The sequence below is a fragment of the Tamandua tetradactyla genome, chromosome 4, assembly GCF_023851605.1.
Source record: "Tamandua tetradactyla isolate mTamTet1 chromosome 4, mTamTet1.pri, whole genome shotgun sequence".
NCBI lineage: Eukaryota > Metazoa > Chordata > Mammalia > Pilosa > Myrmecophagidae > Tamandua > Tamandua tetradactyla.
In genome coordinates, this window is record NC_135330.1 from 27,794,041 (window position 1) to 27,813,637 (window position 19,597).

The 19,597-nt window shown below is 36.3% G+C and overlaps 2 protein-coding genes across 6 annotated transcripts in view; one reads left to right on the forward strand and one right to left on the reverse strand.

Moving 5' to 3' along the window:
- ZBTB37 (zinc finger and BTB domain containing 37) overlaps positions 1 to 18,573 on the forward strand; it is a 26,562-nt gene extending 7,989 nt beyond the window's left edge. For 4 of the 5 annotated variants that reach the window (XM_077157009.1, XM_077157010.1, XM_077157011.1 and 1 more), the window contains one exon: positions 3,108 to 18,573. In XM_077157009.1, coding sequence (XP_077013124.1) covers positions 3,108 to 3,596 — 489 coding nt within the window. In that variant the 3' untranslated portion in view covers positions 3,597 to 18,573. Of the gene's footprint in view, positions 1 to 1,256; positions 1,338 to 3,107 lie in introns of all 5 variants that reach the window. The other variant, XM_077157013.1, reaches the window with a different exon arrangement.
- Positions 17,666 to 19,597, reverse strand: part of SERPINC1 (serpin family C member 1) — a 14,300-nt gene continuing 12,368 nt past the window's right edge. Inside the window, exon 7 of the mRNA XM_077157014.1 lies at positions 17,666 to 17,926. Coding sequence (XP_077013129.1) covers positions 17,750 to 17,926 — 177 coding nt within the window. The 3' untranslated portion in view covers positions 17,666 to 17,749. The remainder of the gene's footprint in view (positions 17,927 to 19,597) is intronic.

Consider the following 19,597-nt stretch of genomic DNA (forward strand, 5'->3'; position numbering starts at 1 on the left):
TCTACATTTTATACTCATTTATTGTTTTATTACAACTTTGCTATGGTGATTTCTTAGGTGAGATTCACCATAAAGTATGATTTTTATGATTGTAGCTCATCACAGATATTAAATACATTTTGCTTTCTATTTTTATACAATGCTGGCATGACATTACTTTCCTTAAGTTGGACAGGTATTTTTAAGGAAGTTGATATGAGATTATAAGTAATACCGTAAGTTTGTAAAGCTTAATAACAGCTAACATTTACTGAGGACGTACCAGGTGTTATATTAAACACTCTAGTGCTTTAACTCCATTCGGTGCTCAGAACCATCTATAAGCTGGGGGGGGGGGGGGAATATGTATTATTATATTCACTTTACAAATAAGGAAACTAAAGGTTAGAGTAGTTAAGTAACTTGCTCAAGGTTACATAGTAAAGTAGAAATCACATTTGAACCCAGGTTCCAGAACCCCTTCCAGCACCCTTAATTGCTACACTGTACTACACATTCAAAATATTTCAAGTAACTGTTACGACATTGGATTCTCACACAAATCCTATAAAGCTGGCAAAGCATATAAAATTTTCGTTTTATAAATGGGAAGCCTAAGTTTTCAGATAAGTTAATTCTGTGCTTTGTCCATGGTCACCCAAGACCTTTTAGTGGGATAATCCTTTATTCCTTATGTTAGTTCTATTTTGATTGTTCAGAGAAATAGAACTGTAAGATATGCCAGAGATAATCTTAAACCTCATTGTACTATTCAGCCATTGGCTTCATATATTGCTTCCCAAATCTGCTAGATGAATTAATTAATTTTTCCCTAGTTAATCCAGAGTCAACTTTGATATACTCTCCTTTTTGCACCATTACTTTAGCTTCTGCTAAGAATTCCCTCCCACATATTTTAAAAATCAAAGTGATTTTCCTTATATAATGACTTCAGAAGTCAGCAGGTGAAAAAAAAAATCAGTAAATAATTTTTGAATATTGATATTTTAGTATGGTATTTTGGAAGAAAAGCATTTATCAAACACAATTTTTTAATTTTTCATCCAAAGGAATATTTTATTCCTACTCTCTCCCTGCTTTTATATTGGAAGAACTTATGTTTATTTTGTGTATTATATGCTTTTGACTCTTTAGAGTGTTATGTACAGATTAGATTAAACAAGATTAAAATCTTATTTGATTGATAGTAAGAAATTATTGTTTTAGGCATAATCATGGTATTTTGATTATATTAAGAAAGTGTCCTCATCTTTTAGAGATACACGTTGGAATATTTATGGATGAAATCATGTCTGGAATTTTCTTCAGAAATAATGTAGGAAAAGAGAAAATTAGATGTGAGTAAAGAAAAAACAAAATTGTCTATGCGTTGATATTATTGGATGATGGGGATTCACTATGCTAGTCTGGCTGAAGTTTTCAGTAGCAAAAAGCTTTAAAATATGTATGATTTGACCTTCATTAAAGAAATAAAAATAAATCTTTTTTATATCTTTGAAGTATTTGATTTTACTATCTAATAGAAATTTCTGATAATGCCAGTTACCATGTAACAGAAGAGGAGAGCATTTATTTTACAATAAATCAGAGTTAATTATCTAATAACAGAAAAGTTCTTTTCCTCCTTTCATCACAGTTGCTTTTTATGTAAATACATTATCACAGCTAAGAAATTTAAGTTGAGGGAGAGGGAAAGGAAATAACAAACTAAGGGAATTTGAAAAACTAATATATAAGTCACATTATTCTGTTGCCTCTTAATAAGCTATTTTAAATCAATTCAAAGCACTGCATATAATAAGATAACATGTCTAAAAACTAAATAAAATAAATAAATGAATAAAAAATTTTAAAAAGAAAAAAAAACATGTCCATGCTCTGTATTTCAAGAACAATTGACTTTAGTATAAACAATTTGAAAAGTGAATAGTGGCAACATCAGAAATATACATCTCCCTTGTTTCTCTTTGTTTTTGACTAATCGTTTGTTAGTAAATTTTTTATCTTTTTATTCAGAGGGCAAGATTAGAAACAGAGTCTTGTACTTCTTTGTCTTTGGTGCCTCTCATTGTATTTGGTAGATAATGGTCATTCAGTAAATACTTACTATCAGTTTGTGAAAAGGCCGTGGAAAGGAATAACCAGGTTAGTAATATCATCTCATAGTCTAGTTCCCTTTCCAAGCTCTGCTGCTAATTTGCTCTGAAGTTGGTTCAAGATTGAGACGTCTATAAAATGAAGGTAATAAGTTAGTATGATAATGAAATATTTTTGTTGAAAAATTTTGTTGAAAATGTATGCCTATATACAATGTAAGCATTCTGTTGCCTACAATGTATATACAGCTTTGTAAAACTAGTTACTACTGGATTAAAATTTGGTATTAGTGAAAATATAAATAGAATTTATAATGTGCTTACCATTAGTTATTCTCTTCTGTCTCCACTGTCCAACATGTTAACCATTAGCCACATAAGGCTACTTACATTTAAATTTTAATTAATTAAAAGTAATTAAAATTGTAGTTCCTCTATCATATTAGCCATATTGCAGAGGTTGTCTAACTACATGTGGCTGGTAACTACTGGTTCAGATTACAGAACATTTCCAATATCACAGAAAGTTCTGTTGAACCAGTACTACTTAAGTACTTGATTGTCTAAAATGAAACTGCAAGAGTAGGGTATAGGAAAATGGTATACAAGATTCTGATTTCTTAACTGTAACATAAGACATCCAGCAAAAGTTTAGTAAGCCTTCAGTTAGTGTGTAAGCCAGAAAGTAACTTCAGTAACTTGTCCTCTTTTGGTAATGGAATAGATGTCTTAGTTTTTGTTGTTTTTTTAAAAATTTTTGCTTTTACATCTTTATATCTTGGAAGTAATTAATTTCCTGTTTGGTTCTCCACATAGAATAAGGACGTAGCTTATTAGCAGAGGTAAAAATATGTTAGAGGGTGGGCCACTGTGGCTCAGCAGGTAAGAGTGCTTGCCTGCCATGCCCAAGGACCCGGGTTCGATTCCCGGTGCCTGCCCATGTATTAAAAAAAATAGATTTCTTTTAATGTGCATGCTTAATAATATGTTCTTTCTTGCATATTGGCACAGGTAGAAGAATCAACAGTGATGGGAGTAAGTGGCTATGTAGAGTACCTCCGAGAGCAGGAAGTATCTGAGCGGTGGTTCCGGTACAACCCCCGTCTCACCTGCATCTACTGTGCCAAATCTTTCAACCAGAAGGGAAGCCTGGACCGCCACATGCGCCTGCACATGGGGATCACACCATTCGTCTGCCGCATGTGTGGCAAGAAGTATACCCGGAAAGATCAGCTAGAGTATCATATCCGCAAGCACACGGGCAACAAGCCCTTTCACTGTCATGTTTGTGGCAAAAGTTTCCCCTTCCAGGCCATCTTGAATCAGCACTTTCGCAAAAACCACCCTGGCTGTATACCCCTGGAGGGGCCTCACAGTATCTCTCCTGAAACAACTGTCACTTCTCGAGGACAAGCTGAGGAAGAGTCCCCTTCACAGGAAGACACAGTTGTCCCTGGAGAAGCAGCCCAGGGCTCTGTGTCCACCACTGGGCCAGATTGAAACATCGAGGGGGAGGGGGCAAACCTCCTTCCCCTTTGGGCCATAAGCAGCCAGCATCAGGGCCATGGGCTGATACTTAGATTCACAAAATGCCACATCACTAGACCAGAAGAAGTTCCCAAGATGTTGCCAAACTAGAGGGTCAGCAACATACACAAAAGCGCTAAAGGCTCTTCCCCTCCTCCACACCTCATACTTTGGAAAATAATCAAGCAGATCAACTTTATAATTCAGGGATCAACAGCCTTGGTTTGTTAACTTTATAAGAAAAAATTTTTTAACAAAACAATGATAAATGGTCATTTATCTGCCAGTCATGTTTCAACACTGTACTTTGGTCCATATCATCATGGTGGCTGTGATTGCCCAGTTCTAAAAAATACAGCAGGAGCCTTCTCATCTGAACCCGCCAGCCACAAGAGAGAAGGAGGTAGTCACAATGGTAATGAGGAGGAAGAGGAATTTTTCCTCTAACTTCCCTGCCAGATCATGCAGTTCCGTATTTCAAAGAAAAAGTTCTGGTAGCCCTTGTTGTTTTGAAATTTTGACTGTCTTTGCCTTGACTAGGCATCTAATATTTTGCCAAATTATTTCATGTAAGCAGCCATTTTGGAATAGTATTCTAGTGGCACTTTAGGCAACTAAAAGTGAAATGAGCAGCACAGTATTTGCAATAGGTACTGCTACATTTGGGGTCCTGAGTGTTATGTTGAGGAAGAGGGAAGCAGGGAAGGACGTAAGTGTTTTTATGTTTCTCAGATGTCAAACAGCAGAGCCATACTGCAACTTCCTGACTAGTATTTGTAAACCATAGTGCTTATATATCTTCAGTTGTTAGGAAGTGGCTCTATTCCAGATGAATTAATGTGTTAGGCTGACTACCAAAGTTTCATCCAGTCTCTTCGGCTCCTACTTTCACATAACAGCAATATTGTACATCAGAAATGTCACTTTCCAGTGCATTGAGCCTGGATTGTATTTTTAAATCCACAGGTTTCCATATTTGATAACTTTTATATGAAGTTTTAAGCACATTTCTTCTGCAATATTGTGGTTGAAGAAATTCAGCGCAATGGTTCTTAATGCAACCACAATTCTATTTCTTTCTCCATGTGTTATAGTTTATATTTTCAGTCCAATAGAAAAACCTCAGTAAATCAAAGTCTTGGGTCTGCAAACCTAGTAATTCGTAAACCAACCATTACTAAATTGCTAATAACTCCAAGAACTTTGCTTTTTTAATACACTAACAGGGCATTTACCAGAAAACATTGCACAGTCATATTGCAATAAATGACCAAGGGATCAGTTTTGATCAGGTTTGATTACTTATTCATTCCTAAGATTTTTAAAACTTTAGAGGACCTTTTTGGTAAATCTAGGTATTTCTGAGATTTCGTACTCCAGCACTGAGAGTCAAAGAATTTACATGTAGAGCTTCAGATGCCCTGTCTTGCATTCAAAGGGAAAAGGAGATGCAGGCAAGTAGATGCTTGCAAGTTGTGCAAAAAGAAAAGAGAAAAATCTCGATTGTGATCTTAAAAAAGAAATTATTGTGGTTTAAGGAATTATTTAGGGACAAAGGTACAGATGATTGTAAAAGAGATTTGGGAGAGGGGCTGGTCATGCCTGCGCTAGTGAACCAATTGTGAGAGTGCTTTGTGATATGTGGAAAGGTGGGTACGAAAGAATGGCATTTCTTTGATGATAAGAAGTTGGAGTGCAAAGGGTAGGTCTTAAGCAGTCTGATAATTATCCATATATGTGTAGCTGCACCCTGTCACGAGAGAGGTTATTTTCTCTTCTAGAAATGCATTTTTTTTTTGGTAGTAATAATTATGTTACCATAATAAGAATCTAGCCTTAAGGTAGTATGGGAGCTACACTTTGTCTTTGGGAGACGTAGACTGGGGCATCATCCTCTTTGGTTGGGCACCAGAATAATAGAGTAAAACTGTCTCCAAGAGTCATGTTAGGGACCAGCAATGCTCTTTTGCATAGAACAGATGAAGTTAAAATTAGACTGAAGTCCTTAGGGAAAACATTTCAGCTGATACTCAAGCCTCAGTATATGGATTTTACCATTAGTGAATAGACAGGGAGGTGAGAACAGAATATGCTGCTTTAGATGGCACTTTGAAGCCTACCAAAAATTATTTTTAAGTCCATCCTACTTTTGAGGAATAGTATGCTAGTAAGTTCTTTATTGCTTTGTTAGTTTCTTAGAAGATGATATGTGAGAAAATAGAGCTTTTAAAACTATTACCAAATGGTAAAGGTGAAGTGTACTAATTTCTGTGAAAAGAAACTTTGCAGCGTTTGTCAACACTCCATCCAGGTTTAACAACAAATGTCTTAAGTAATTCATGTGGAAATGCTATGAGTGTTGCTAAGTTCCCCTTTTTCCTTCTCTTCTGATAGGTTTTTAGTGTGTTAATACTGTGAATAAGGTGTTTCCCAGTCATCTAGGACCACATGAGCACAATCATATTTGCTTGTTCTTTCCTCTTAATTGACCTAGCCAGAGTCATGAAATTCATGAAAATTCAAGCCAGGCTAGCTGTTATACATATTAAAGTTTCTGAAAGCAATTTCTCCATCTTAATTAGAAATACTGTTTTACTTAATAACTATCCAAGTTTCTTCTCCAGGTTCCTTGTGTTATTGTAGTTCATACCTAACATTACTGTAGGGTCATAAGAGTTAGTAGTGTTCTGTCTATATCAGTGAATAACTATATTCGTGTGCACGGAGGATACCTCTCTTAAGGATGTACTAAATGGACGTTAGCTGATGCTACAAACCTACCACCAAATCTTAACTTGCACGTGTCACCTTGTGAAGGGAACTGCATTAGCAGTGAGATTTAAATCACCATGAAATACTTTAATGCTGTGAAATTGCAAGCACTGGGACTGTTCTCATTCATTGAGTGGCACTTAATAGCAAAGAAGCTACCCAGTATTCTCAGCAAAAGAAGAGAGATGGCAATTTATTAATCCAAGATGCATCATTTATTCTCTCTGAACACTGATCTGATCACCAGTATAAAATATAACATTGGAGGCGGGCCAGGGTGGCTCAGCAAGCAGAGTTCTCACTTGCCATGCCACAAACCCGGGTTTAATTCCTGGTGCCTGCCCATGCAAAAAAAATTAATAAACATTGCCACGAACACTGTAGTTAGAAAAGCTCTTTCTAGTGATGTATTCTCTCTTTACTCAGAACCATATTTACCTCTGAACTTTAGTTGAGTTTTATTTTATGTAAGTTGCAAACTATCCCAAATCTCTTTATTATATCAGAGGATTAAATCTGATCTTGAATGTGTTAAAAACAAACAGATTTGTTAAGGATAGCGATTGGAAAAGAAGGGAGATAGCAGTTAAGGAAAGTTTTCATGTTGTGATTTTTTGTGTGTTTTTTAGATGTTTCCTGTTCCCTCTACATTAATGAAATAGGATTTCCCAAAGGTAGTATAACAATATTAATAGACCATTTTCCCCTAACTTAATAGTAGAAATCTAGCCTTGGTTAAAGTGGTCTGGTGAAACAGTGAAATAATATACTTCATCCTTAATAGCAGAATAATCTTTGATCAAGAAATAATTTTTTCAAAGTTTTAGCTGTTACTTGACACTAACTGCATTTCCTTTAACTGGTAAAAGCTACATATTGTTTGACAAGAAAAATCTAGTACGCAATGAATAATGGAAAGGAAATTGAATTGGACAAAGACAAAAGACTTCTTAATCATATTGAAACGCTTTTAATCAGAAAGGAGCTGTGATCCTGGAAGTTTTCCTTTTTTCAGATGCAAAAAATGTGATTTTTTTTTCTGTTCCTCAAATGTCCTTCCCCTTATCTGTGTACTTATTTGTTCAAGGAATAACAGATAAATATTTATTGATTTATTGAACTCAGTCTTTAAAAGTGGGGCTCTATACTTATGCCAAATGGATAAGAACACAAAATATTGGAGTATTTTGGTTGCTGGTTTATAGAAAAGGGACAACAAGCGATTAAGACAGCTGAGTCTAAGAGGATGCCTCTTAGCAAAGTATGTATCACTAGGATTTATAAATTACATTGGAGTTAGGCAAACTACAGCCCCCAGGCCAATTTATACCTCCTATTTGTGTAAATAAAGTTATATTGGAATAGGGCCACACCCATTTGTTTAGGTATTTTTTATGATTACTTTCCTCAGTGATGGCAGAGTTGTGTACTTGGGAGAGAGACAGAATAGCCTGCAAAGCCTGAAATATTTTTACTGTCTGGCACTTTACAGAGAAAGTTAGTTTACCCCTGAATTAGATTTAAAAGAATTACCCTCCAAATTTGTCATTCTAGCTATTTTGCCTTTATCATATATAGGCTGAGAACCATATATGATACATACATGCATCAGTTTCTTGAAAGAGATTGCCATTTTTTCTAGATTCTTTCATCACTTGTGTGATGTTCTTCTTTCATGATTCCTATTGCTTTAAAAGAATAGGTCTTATGATTTGTCCCTGTCTTAAAGGTGCAGATAGATTAAAGTTTAGGAGAGGTGTTAATAGATGTGATAAGATCATTTTTAAAAGTAATTTCCATGCATAATAATGTAGTGTTTAAGGGGATCATGTTTACGTAAGGTACCTTTAAAAAATGTTTTTATAAGTTTTGCCATTTCACAGAGATAGCTTGAACTGGTTTGCATGGTAATGGAAAGAATGGATTTATTTCCACTAGGATTAAGTAATTGATTTCTGTTAAGAATAGGTGTTAGTTCTTATCATGAATATTGTTTTTCTAGATTAGAAACCTCTGCCCTTACCCTGGCATATAATCTTTATTTTAATTTCCTCATGCAAACCTTTCTATTCCACGTGGGGTAGTAAAAAGCCCAATCTTCTTCCTAATCCCCACCTTTTTATCTGGATGTTTTAAAACATGTAAAGAAACATCTGAGGATTTCAAATTCTCAGATCTATCTTCCAGTTTCTGTTACTGTATGAAATTCTTATAAGTCTGTGTTGAGTCATCATATATTTGCTTTGTGAATGTTTATTCTTAGTGTTCAAATAGCTTATTTATGCCAGAGGTAGAAAAAAATAGAAAAAGTTAAGGTAGTAATCAGAAATTCTTGCAAGGGGAGAATTTATTATCTCCCCATTTGGAAAAAATATGTGGATTTTTAAGTTAAATTTATTTATCTGGACAGAGTTTTCTAGGCTATGCTAATATAATATAATGAATTTGATTCCTACTTTGTTGTGAGCACTACCACTTATAGACAGATTTTGAGTGAGTGACACAGCCTCTGGTTAGGTGCCTCTTCACAAGGCAATTTAATTTTTAAAGATGCCTTCTTCCAGGTTGAACATGACTAACTTCATGTGATATACCCTCTGAAAATTGATAACCCTTGTCTGTAAGGTTCCAGAATATTTGCCTTGGTTAAATCTGTCTCTCTTAAAGCACTTAAACCCATCATAATGTTAGGTTATTGAGATTTTAGAACGTTGTCTCTGTTTGGAGTGTTGTTTCTGGGATTCTGATTAATTTAGTATGTAGAACTTGTAAAAGAAATTGGATTTAGATAGCCCAGTGAATCGTCTGCATCCGACAGTTTGAAATCTTGGTAATGGATGTCATTTCAATGTGAATCTCTTGAAAGCAAAATATTGCCAAGCATTACAGTTTCTTTCATAATTGTCAGTCATATTTTTTTCCTTCTTTGCTTTCTAGTCTTTTTCTCTGTCTTCAATCTTCTTATTCTTAAATGGTGCTTTTCCTGGGCCAGTCTTTTTACTTTGCAATGAATAGGTTTTCGTGTTCAGAACAGATGTTCTGAGTACATTGAAACTTCCGAATTAGTTACATTCCAAAGGATATAATCATTAATAGGGGACAATACCTGGGAGATGTCAACAGATGATCTGCTTTTGTTGTGTAGGCAGATTACCATTTCCTTCAGCTGTGACATATAACAGTGACTTGCTAAACAAATATTACATGCAATCAATATTATCCTGATTCAAGGGGAGAGAAAATACCCTACCACTTGATGGGAGGAATGTCAAGAAATTGTGGCCATCTTTATTCTGTTAAAGGTAGCATTAGGACTTCTGATTTTTGTTGTGTCTTGAGCTCTTCTGTGTTCTTTCATTTAGGTCAGTTGTTTGTGCCGTAGAGACTATTTATTATATCTACCATGGTTCAGTAAAGGAGCTAGAAAGACAATGAGACAAATATTCTGGGACAGATTTCATTAGCTAGGCACTAATAAGGTAAGTTTCATTTATCTTATAACAAAATTTCTACGTTTTTCTTTTATACCGTGTTCCAAGTTGTAAGTGTTTGCCTATCTTTTTTTGTGAGGCCACAGTAACTATACATGCTGAGCCAAAAATACTCCAGCTAGAGGAAAAAGCCTGCAGTTATAGAATTTGATTTATTAGAGATGTCAACTGTAGTTTAAGTTTACAAATAGCTAAAAGCTCCTGTGGTATGGAAATTTTATGTGGCTACTAAATCTCTTGAAACTGGTGTTTCTGTTCATTGGCTAGATGGATCATACTCTTGAATTGAAAGTTTTAATATATTGAACTTAGTCCCATCTCTATTGTCGTCATATCTCCTTCAGTAAAATTGTGGGCTAAAAGATTATGTTCATCCCCCTCTTATTATTTTTCCTATGGGAAAATCCATTGCTCAATTTTATATGCTTTTAATCTTTTAAAGTTAGCACATACTGCCATTCTGTCCCATCTAAAACAAGAGATCATAGAAGTTTTATGATTTTTGCTTAGATTTGTAAAATTTAGGATGCCATATTTAAATTCCTGCTAACTTGAAAAAAAATATGGGCAGAAAATAAATTCTACTTTCCAAATGATCATCACCAAATCAGTACACCTTCTAAAATAAGAAAGGTTTGGAATTACCCCATTCCCTGTGTGATAGATTCCTGAAGAATTCACCAGGAGGGTTTGTTTTGCTAGTAATCAGGTAGTAAAGGGATCTCTGTCCCTAGGCTAGACCTCAGGTAACTCCTGAGGACATACAGGAAATAGCAGGGGTACTCTGAGCCAAAGTCTTCATTTAGGGTTGTTCTGTGAAATGCTGGGAAGAGGGGGAAAAGACTTAGGTATTTGTATTTACCAAGGATGGAATATTTGAAGCATTACACATGAAGATTAATTCAATTTTATCATATAAAATTGGGGCTGAGCCTTAAAACTTTGTTTTTGATCCCTACATCCATTCTCATGTCATGTACTTACCTCAGTGTGCTCTTCCTGACAGAGAAAACCTTGGAAAACATATCCCCCGGAAATGAGAAATCTTATTTTGATGATCTGTGGAGATATTTCTCATTCTGTCTCAGCTCTTTGTGCCCTCCTCTAACTTCTCTGTGAACCTTAGGTTTGCAGTCATCTGGTGGTTGCATTAAAGTTAAATTTTATAACTTAAATTGCAAAAGGAAACATTGTAAACTGGCAAAATATTTATTCATCCTTTTCGGCATCACAAGTTTAAACCATTTCAAGCCAAGTACAAAAACTGAATGTGTGGAAATTCCTTGAGATTTAGATTTTATTTTCAATCACATCTTAAAGCAGATGTTTATCACATATTTGAAGTTGATCTACTGAGTTTCCTATAAAGTAATAGAACCTTAACTACAGTGACTATTTTGGAACCACTGAAAAGCAGAATTACGAAGCAGGGAACAAAGCTTCTCTGGAAGCCAAGGTGTTAAAAACAGGGGTCATGAAGAATGTGACTGAGATCCACCTCTAGAATGATTATCAGATAGCAGAAATATTTAGAATTTATATGATATTTCTAGTATTTTTACAAAAGTACTTTTAAATCATGTAACTTGCATTTTTTTTAAATGAGCCTATTTTCTTTTTGGAAAATTGGCTCAATAAAAATAACACTAATATAATTCAGTTGTATACAAACATGCATTGAACACAGAGTGGTATACTAAAAATTGATGCAAATAACTTTTGTGGGAAGTTTGGCTATTTTCTTAATATCTTTTATCATAAATATATGTTTATAAATATATTTACATATCCACTGTGCCCTTGATAGCATAGAAGCATTTTGTTAGTTGTATTATTGATTCTAAAAATCAAATTCTTGGCTTAGCAGAATGTGAAAACTTTGTATTACAGCTAAGAAGATTATTTCCTTGCACTTTCTTTTTATAATGATGTTATAACACAATGCACCCACTTTAGTGCAGATCTTCCTTATATACAAAAAATATAGGTGTTAAAATGCTAAATGCTAACAATGTTTAAAAAACTAGCAGAAAGGAGGGACCTCAAAACAATAAACTTGGCCTGCAGCTACCTGAGAAGAGCTGAGAAATAGTATAAAAATTAGTTTAAAATTAGGCATGCTTTGGCTGTCAGTTGCAATAATGCTGTGAGTTGCTAGTTATGTCTATGTGAGTTTATGTATGTGTGAGGAAAAAAGGTGTTTGAAGGCAGATATGTCAATGTAGGATATTCTACCTCCCATTAAAGACTGAGCATATTCCAAGATAGTCTTTGGGGTTGAGAGGCTGGATCATCAGCCACTGTCCACCCCATTCTCTTCTATACTCAACTTCAGCTCCTCTACCTCCAAGCACTTGGCTGAAGAAAGAGTGTAGCTCTCTGTAAGGAGCAAAGGAAAGCCGGGCACAAAGTACAGAGGCTGAAGTATCTGAAATTATCCTTGTCATGTTCAGATGTTAATGTTTGATTTTGTTGTCCAAATCAAACCAGTGTCAGAATCATAGGACTTAGTGCCACTACCTTCTATTTGGAAAGAGTAGCCAGTGGACATGTAGTCTTTCTGTTTGGTTTTTGTTTGTTTGTTTGTTTTTGCATGGGCCGGCACTGAGAATTGAACCTAGGTCTCTGACGTGGCAGGTGAGCACTCTGCCTGCTGAGCCACCATGGCCTGCCCTCTTTTGTTTTTAATGATGCACCCAACTCCTTTTAACGGGGTGAAAAACTTGTTTGAATTCCGAATAATTTTTTTCTTTGCCATTTGCAGTCCATTTTTTGATGGACTTGAATGTTAAGCATATTTTCCTGATAATGAGCCTTCTGCCAATAATCTTAGATGGAGATATGTAAGACATGGATTTTCCAATGGCCTGTTTGCTTTTAGTCACTCCAAAGAGAGATGCTCTTATTTTTTAATGCTGATACTATTGTAATAGTCAAGATGGCCTCTCTTGAAGTTTGTGTCAGAAAAGTCCATTTTGATAGTGAAATGCCACTATGCAGACCACCTCGTCTTTAAGTCCAGTTGCCATAGCACTCAACTGGTTTATTTGGGACATTAATACACTGAGCCAAAACAGGTTACTTAACTTTTGAACATGTGTTACCGCTGAGAAATGACTACTGGCTCTTTAACAGTTATACTGGAATGCTTTCGACCTTTTCATTCTAATGCACTGGCTGGTTCTGTCTAAACAGGGGTTTAACTGGTTAGAGTGGAAATATGAGACTACTCTCTACTTTCAAGTTTTTAGAGGTTGACATCTGTGTTTCAGGTATTGGTGGATAAGTATTATCCTGGTGACTTTAGATAGGGCAAGCAACAGTGCTAAGAATGTGAAATTCCAAGTAAGAAGCAAACATCACATATAGCTGAGAACTTATATAGTAACCTCTTCTTGAATACAGTATGAAACCTGTGGGTAGATGAGGCAGTAGAATCATGTGAATCTAGTCACCACAACTTTTTTTTTTTGCTCTCTGTCGAATAGTTCTCAGCCTATTTGAAAGCCATGCTAATAGTCTAGACTCAGGAATTAACTCCTGTTTAGGAAACTTCTTCCTTCTGCTAGTCTATTGTTTGTGCCCAGGGACATTGTCTTGTCCTAGGTCCATCTCCAAATGCTTTACTATAACATGTGCTTAAGGCGTAGTCATACCTAAATCAGTAATTTACTGTTGGTGTTGCTGCCTCATACAGCCAAAGTGATTTATGTAAAAACATAACAAACAAAAAAGTGAAAAGTACCTAGATAATTTTGTTGAAACATGCTAAATCTGTGAATCTGAAAGGAAGCCATGAAGTGTCTCACCTTTCCATTTATTTGAATGAACATTGATCTTAATTTAGTTACAGAAGCAGTTGACCTAGACCAGCTGTTCGCCATCTTGGCTATTCATTAGAAACACCTGGAGCACTTTAAACTAGTACCCACCTCCAGAGGTTTGTATTTACGTCTGGTGCAACCTGGGCTTTCAAAGCTCCCCACAAGATTTTAATGGGCACTCAAAGTTGTGAATCACTGCCTACGAAATCCTTAGTGGTCTTCGGCACGATATCTTTAATGTTTCTCTTTTTGGTATAATATACCTTTATTGATATCCTTGCCATTGACAGAATTTAAAGCTTGCAGTGGATCAAGGCTCATGTAGTAAAGTGGATCATCCATCTGTCTTCAGAGTAATTCTGGAGGAAGATGTTGCCATCTATCCAGTATCCTCTATGTACCAAAAACAAAATATGCATAAGTAAGCAAAACTTAACACTCAAAGTCGAGTCTCTAAAACTCTCTTTACTTTGTGTATGTGATGTAAGTGGAGATTGCTCGACTTTGCTAGCTGAAATGGAGCACCTGAACTTGTTAAAAGAGCAAGCCCAAGCCGCCAATAGTGATTTCCATTTGAAAAATAAACAGGTAGCAGTTAGATAGAGTTAATGCAGAAAAAGAAGGATTCTGCCTGGTGTGATCAAAATACATCTGATTGTCTCTTAGCCTGTCTTCTAAGTGGTATTTCAATGTAAAATGTCTTTCACTTTTAGTTGATTCTTTGTGAATGAAATGCACTAGCTAACACCTAAATATTTCAGAATTTTATATGAAGTGTGAAATGAGTCATGTTAGCATCTTTGTTCCAGAATGTCAAAAACCTAACCCAGTCATTCCCAAATGAGGTTACCTATTGTCCATTCTCCCCACCCCAGGTAATAAAGATGGTTTAATGGCTGCCGCAGGTGGAATTTCCAGGACCCTTCTTAACTGCCCTGGGCAACCTCATACACAGTTACAGGGAAGGAGAATTGTTCCATTACTCCTGAAATGTGAAAACCACTGTTCAAACCAGCTACCAAGTGATTCCTAATTCATGAAAGAAATTTCAAATGTACCTATCTGTCTTCTGAGAGAATTCATTCAGAGACAATTCATATTGCCAACAAGTAGTTGATCATTTGAACTTCAGATAGGTGTGTGTGTATGAGAAGAAAAAGTGGTCCCAGATAAAAGCTGACTAGTGAAGATGACTGAATTAGCATCAGGCTCTGACATTTCAGAAAAGTAGTATAAAAGGCCTGGCTATTTATTTATTAGCATTTAAATGCTGCAGTGTCAGAGAAAAATTACACGTTAGAAAATTCACTGGGTGAAATAAAAAATTGTGTGGGACTGGCACCAATGGCTTAGGGTTTTCATACTGAAGATCCTTGTGGAGTACTGTGAAATCTTTTTAAGTTTATGTAAAATCTTACTGCACTGGATTTTTAGATTTTGGTAGGGAGAGTAGATGAGGAGGTTGAGGAAAGTAATGATAAAAGATTAAAGTATAAACTTATACTTTATTTTAAATAAAGGATGAAACAAATTCCTTTTCAGGAATTTCCTTTCAGAAGGTGAAGTTCTTCCGCACTATTTGGTTGGCTTGCTGATTCCTCTTAAATTTCTAGAAAATCCTTTCTGAAAGAGCTAAACAAATCTGAATCTGACTACAGTTTCACACCCTACCCCATACCTGTACCGCAACAAAAGAAAAATTCTCACTATAGGCTAAAGAAATGTGTTCTATCTCAGTCCATTAGCTTTTTATCTGCTGTGATCTGAGGTCACAGTTTTAGCCAATTACACTATTCTGTGATTTGATGGCAGAGCTTAAATGGCACCTATGGCTTCTTTAAGAAATCTTACAATTGGAACTCTGAATTTTTGGCATGTCAGCATAAGTGTGTCAAGGGAGAGCACTGAATATCCTGTTTCCCATAATTTCAGTATGGGATCCACTTACACTCTTCCTCAGAGAAGAGAAGGCTGAGGGCTGAAAGAAAAGACAATGTAGCAGAAATTTGGTTTCCTTCAGATGGACACAGTCTGAAAGAAATCTAACTATTCTCTATGGTGCTTATAATATGATGGGTGGCCACTGTCCCCCATCTTCTGTCCCTGGCACTGTGCCTTCTCACTAGTCACTGTGAAAAGCAGATCACACTGGACTCAGAGGCCAGAATCCAGGACAAGTTCCCCCCTTCTCATCTTGAGCCCATCACTTCTTTGTACAGTTGATAATGTAGCATTTACTTCTTAGAAACTCTTGGGGATTTCCCCCCTCCCCCCAAGAAATTGTGAAGCATTTAATGGGAGATAGAAAATAAGATTCTGGTGGTAGCTATCAAATAAAGGAATAATAGGAAAATTTTACTTTCCCTGAGCTGATAATGATTGATAGCAAGGATCAACTCTGCCCACCTCTGCCTGTGTTTTTAAAGGCTGCCATAGTATTTGTAGGCAACGAGCTCATCTAACAACGTTTTTTCACAACTTGCTAGTCAAGGATTCATGTTAAAACAGACAATCAGTTTCTAAAATGTTGTTATCCATGAAAGGGAATGGGATGGAATATTTTTAACTATTAGAACTTACCAGTCTGTTTTTTTCCCTTTGAAAAAACTAATATTTGATGTTTGTATCTTTCATCTGAAGCAATTATTCCATAAGATGCATCAGAAAAATCATGAGCCAGCATAGCATTCTTGTACCACTGAGGGTGCTGGCCTGGATTTGTACATCTTATTTCCTCAGAGAATATGTTTTTATTATGTCCTTAACTATAAATACATATATATATATATATATATATGAATAGGATTTTCTCTCACCCCATGCTCCTTTAATCATTATCACTTAAGTGTAAGCCACCACCTCCCTTTTCCCCACTACCCCTTTACTGAAAAATGCACTTTAATTCCTAATGAGAGTGGCTGTTCCTGGCCCTGAGGCCAGATTACTTCAGGAGGAGAGTTGAGGTAGGATCTTGCCAGACCACGTTAAATTAACCAAATTCCTTAATGAAAACACAAATAATAACATCCATTTTTTTAAAGTGCCCCCACCCCTTGCCGAAGGGAAAAAGAAACAACAACCAAAATGAAGAGTTTTCAAAATGTTTGCCCCAATCTTGAGAATTTCACTAGAGAGAATACCTGCTTATTTTCTCACCTATCAAATTGTCTGAAACTTCTGTGTTGTTTTGTGGGAGGCTGTTGAAGTCTTTTTCAGAAGTCAAGTGAAAATACAAAAGCTATAAAGCAAGAACCTAATTTGTGTCATTCAAAGTATCAGGTTTGTTCTCTCCCTTAACTTGACAGTTGTGCGCAGTCTCTCCTCCTGTAGATTCTGTCCTTCCCCTGATGACAAGCTAATACTTCTTGGAGGGGTTGCATGTCTCCTAGAGCCCCAGGAACCCTGTTGTGTCGGGGGAGGGGGGAGGGCATGCGGGTGGGCAAGAAATTGGGGTTGGGGAGGGAGAGTCAAAGAAAGTAAAGATACGGATTTATATAAACATATTTAAAGCAGTTTAGCAAAAGCTTTCTCGTTGAACAGCTTTAAGAACAATGTGAATGAAGTCTTAGCAACTTGGTTAGAAATCTGAAAAGTCTATTAATGTATACTTGAAATTCTGTTTGTATACAAAATGCATTTTCTTCTTTATTTTAACACTGTGTAAAAGAACATTATGCATGTGAGTGGTTTGAGAATTAAATGATTTAATACTCAGATTTGAATTGCTTTTCTATACATAGATATTAATTTAAATTTTTTTATTCTTTTAGTATGATGATTCAAGCTCCCCCTACCCTTTCAGTTGCCTGAGGTCTTTCAAGATAAAGATAATATCATCACCCTCCTTTTTTGACTTGACCCAGGTGTTTTCACTGAATCAGTTGAAAGAGTCATTTTACCAAATCACTATTCTTGTCGCCTTTCCTTTTCTGTTTCAAGTGACAATGTCCATTCATAATTGTGAGATGGGAGCAGTTGTATTTGTTTTTACTTCTATTCACAAAGCAAAATAGGAAGAGATACAAAGAATCAGAACACTTTAGTTAACACAAGGGTTGGCTACTCGGCCCATGAAGAGAATAGTGTTCAGAGCAACTTCCCTTATCAGAACCAGAAAGGGCTTATTGGCCTTGAAGGTCACCCTGTTGGGGTTCAGCGAACGACCAGCAATCCCGACAAAGGTACTTGCTGCTGCTTCACTGCCTTCCTCGTTTACCTGCCAATCACATAGGAAACAAACCACAAGATTAATCTGTAGTTCATTTTAGGCAGGTAAATCATCCATAGACATGGCAAATCCTCAAAATGCTCTTTTCCAATAGAGAATACAATTGGATCAGTTTGGGTGCTCTCCAGAACCCTACTTTTATTCATCTAATGGATATTGATGAAAGCATTTGTAGTTGAAGCCTTGTGCTAGATCATAAGTGCAAGAGTTCCATTCAGTTAATCCCTGAACCAGAACTCTGGATGTATACAAAGTTGATAGATTTCTGGCTAGAACCATTGTACTTGATGTTATGAGAGGATTATTTTGCACTAGCCACTAAAAGAGATCTTGACTCAAGATCAGAGTTCTATAGTCAAGATGGTTTTGCTCTTGGAGTAGAGTAGCAATACACCATATATAATTGCCCCAAGATGCCACTCAGGACCTAGCGCTTATGGAAAGAGCAGGAGCCTCTGGTTGGATGAGATGAATTTTGTTCTAGACATTCAACATCTTAGTAAGAGATGCTTTCAATATCTTACCCTCCATTTCTTTGATCTCATCAAACCCAATGAGCATCACATCTTCACTCCACTTAAGCAAACCAGACCCATGGCTATACCTTATAGACTTACCATCTCTCAAAGTTTCTCTACTTTTGAAATTATAATTACAGTGTCCTCTCACACTAAGTTTGTTTTTCAAGCTATCACATTTCCTCACTCCAATTAAAATTAATTTGACCTCCTCCTAACCTTTGATCCCTTTACTTTTCTCCTAACCACAAATCTCCCACTAAGCTTAGACCCTGGAACTATAGTTACTAACACCATGCTCTGAACTTCTTTGACCACAATCTCCTTTATTCCTGATTCTCTCCATCGTGTGAACTTTTCTAACACTGGTCCATCTTCTTTCCCTCATAAACTGCCCTCTTACCCCCTAAAGAATAGTCTTTATCAGTGGTTCCCAAACCCAGTTGTAAATCAAAATCCCCTGAGAAGCTTTGTAAATACACAGATTCTCAGCCCCATCCCAGTATCTCCAAAGGTCCAGTTCCCCAGATGACTAAACTCCTGGTCCATAGGTCAGTATTTGTTTGAGATCCAGAAGTCCCACTGGCTATGCATAATTATTACCCCAGAAAAGATTTCATGGGTACATCAATTGGGGAAATACTAGGTTAAGCAATATTCAACAGTTTTCTCCACTATAGGACTTCTCAGATTCCAAGACACCAGTGTGCATTATTAATCTCCCAATAAGAGGATATGCATTTATTCGACCATCTAACCTTGTTTTCTGCAGTGTAATCTAGTGCTCTAGTCCTCTGGAATATACTTTAAGACACTCACACAGCTCCCCTTCCTCACCTTCCATTTGCTTTTCAACCATTCCAATTAGGCATGTGCCTCCACTATTGTGTTCCGTTTCCTCAGGGAAAGGTAACCTATAGTCATTTCTCAATCTTCCTAGACACTTTTTGTTCTCTTAGTACTCCCATCTGGGTTTCCATAACCATATACTCTCTTGGTCTTCCTTCTTCCCTCTAAATTTCTTCCCAGTGGCTTTTGCTGTCTCCTTTTCCTCTGTGTGTCACCCTCTCCAAATGTTGGTGTTCCCCAGGAATCCAGGCTCAAAACATTTCTCTTCCTATTCTATGTTCTTGACCTGCTG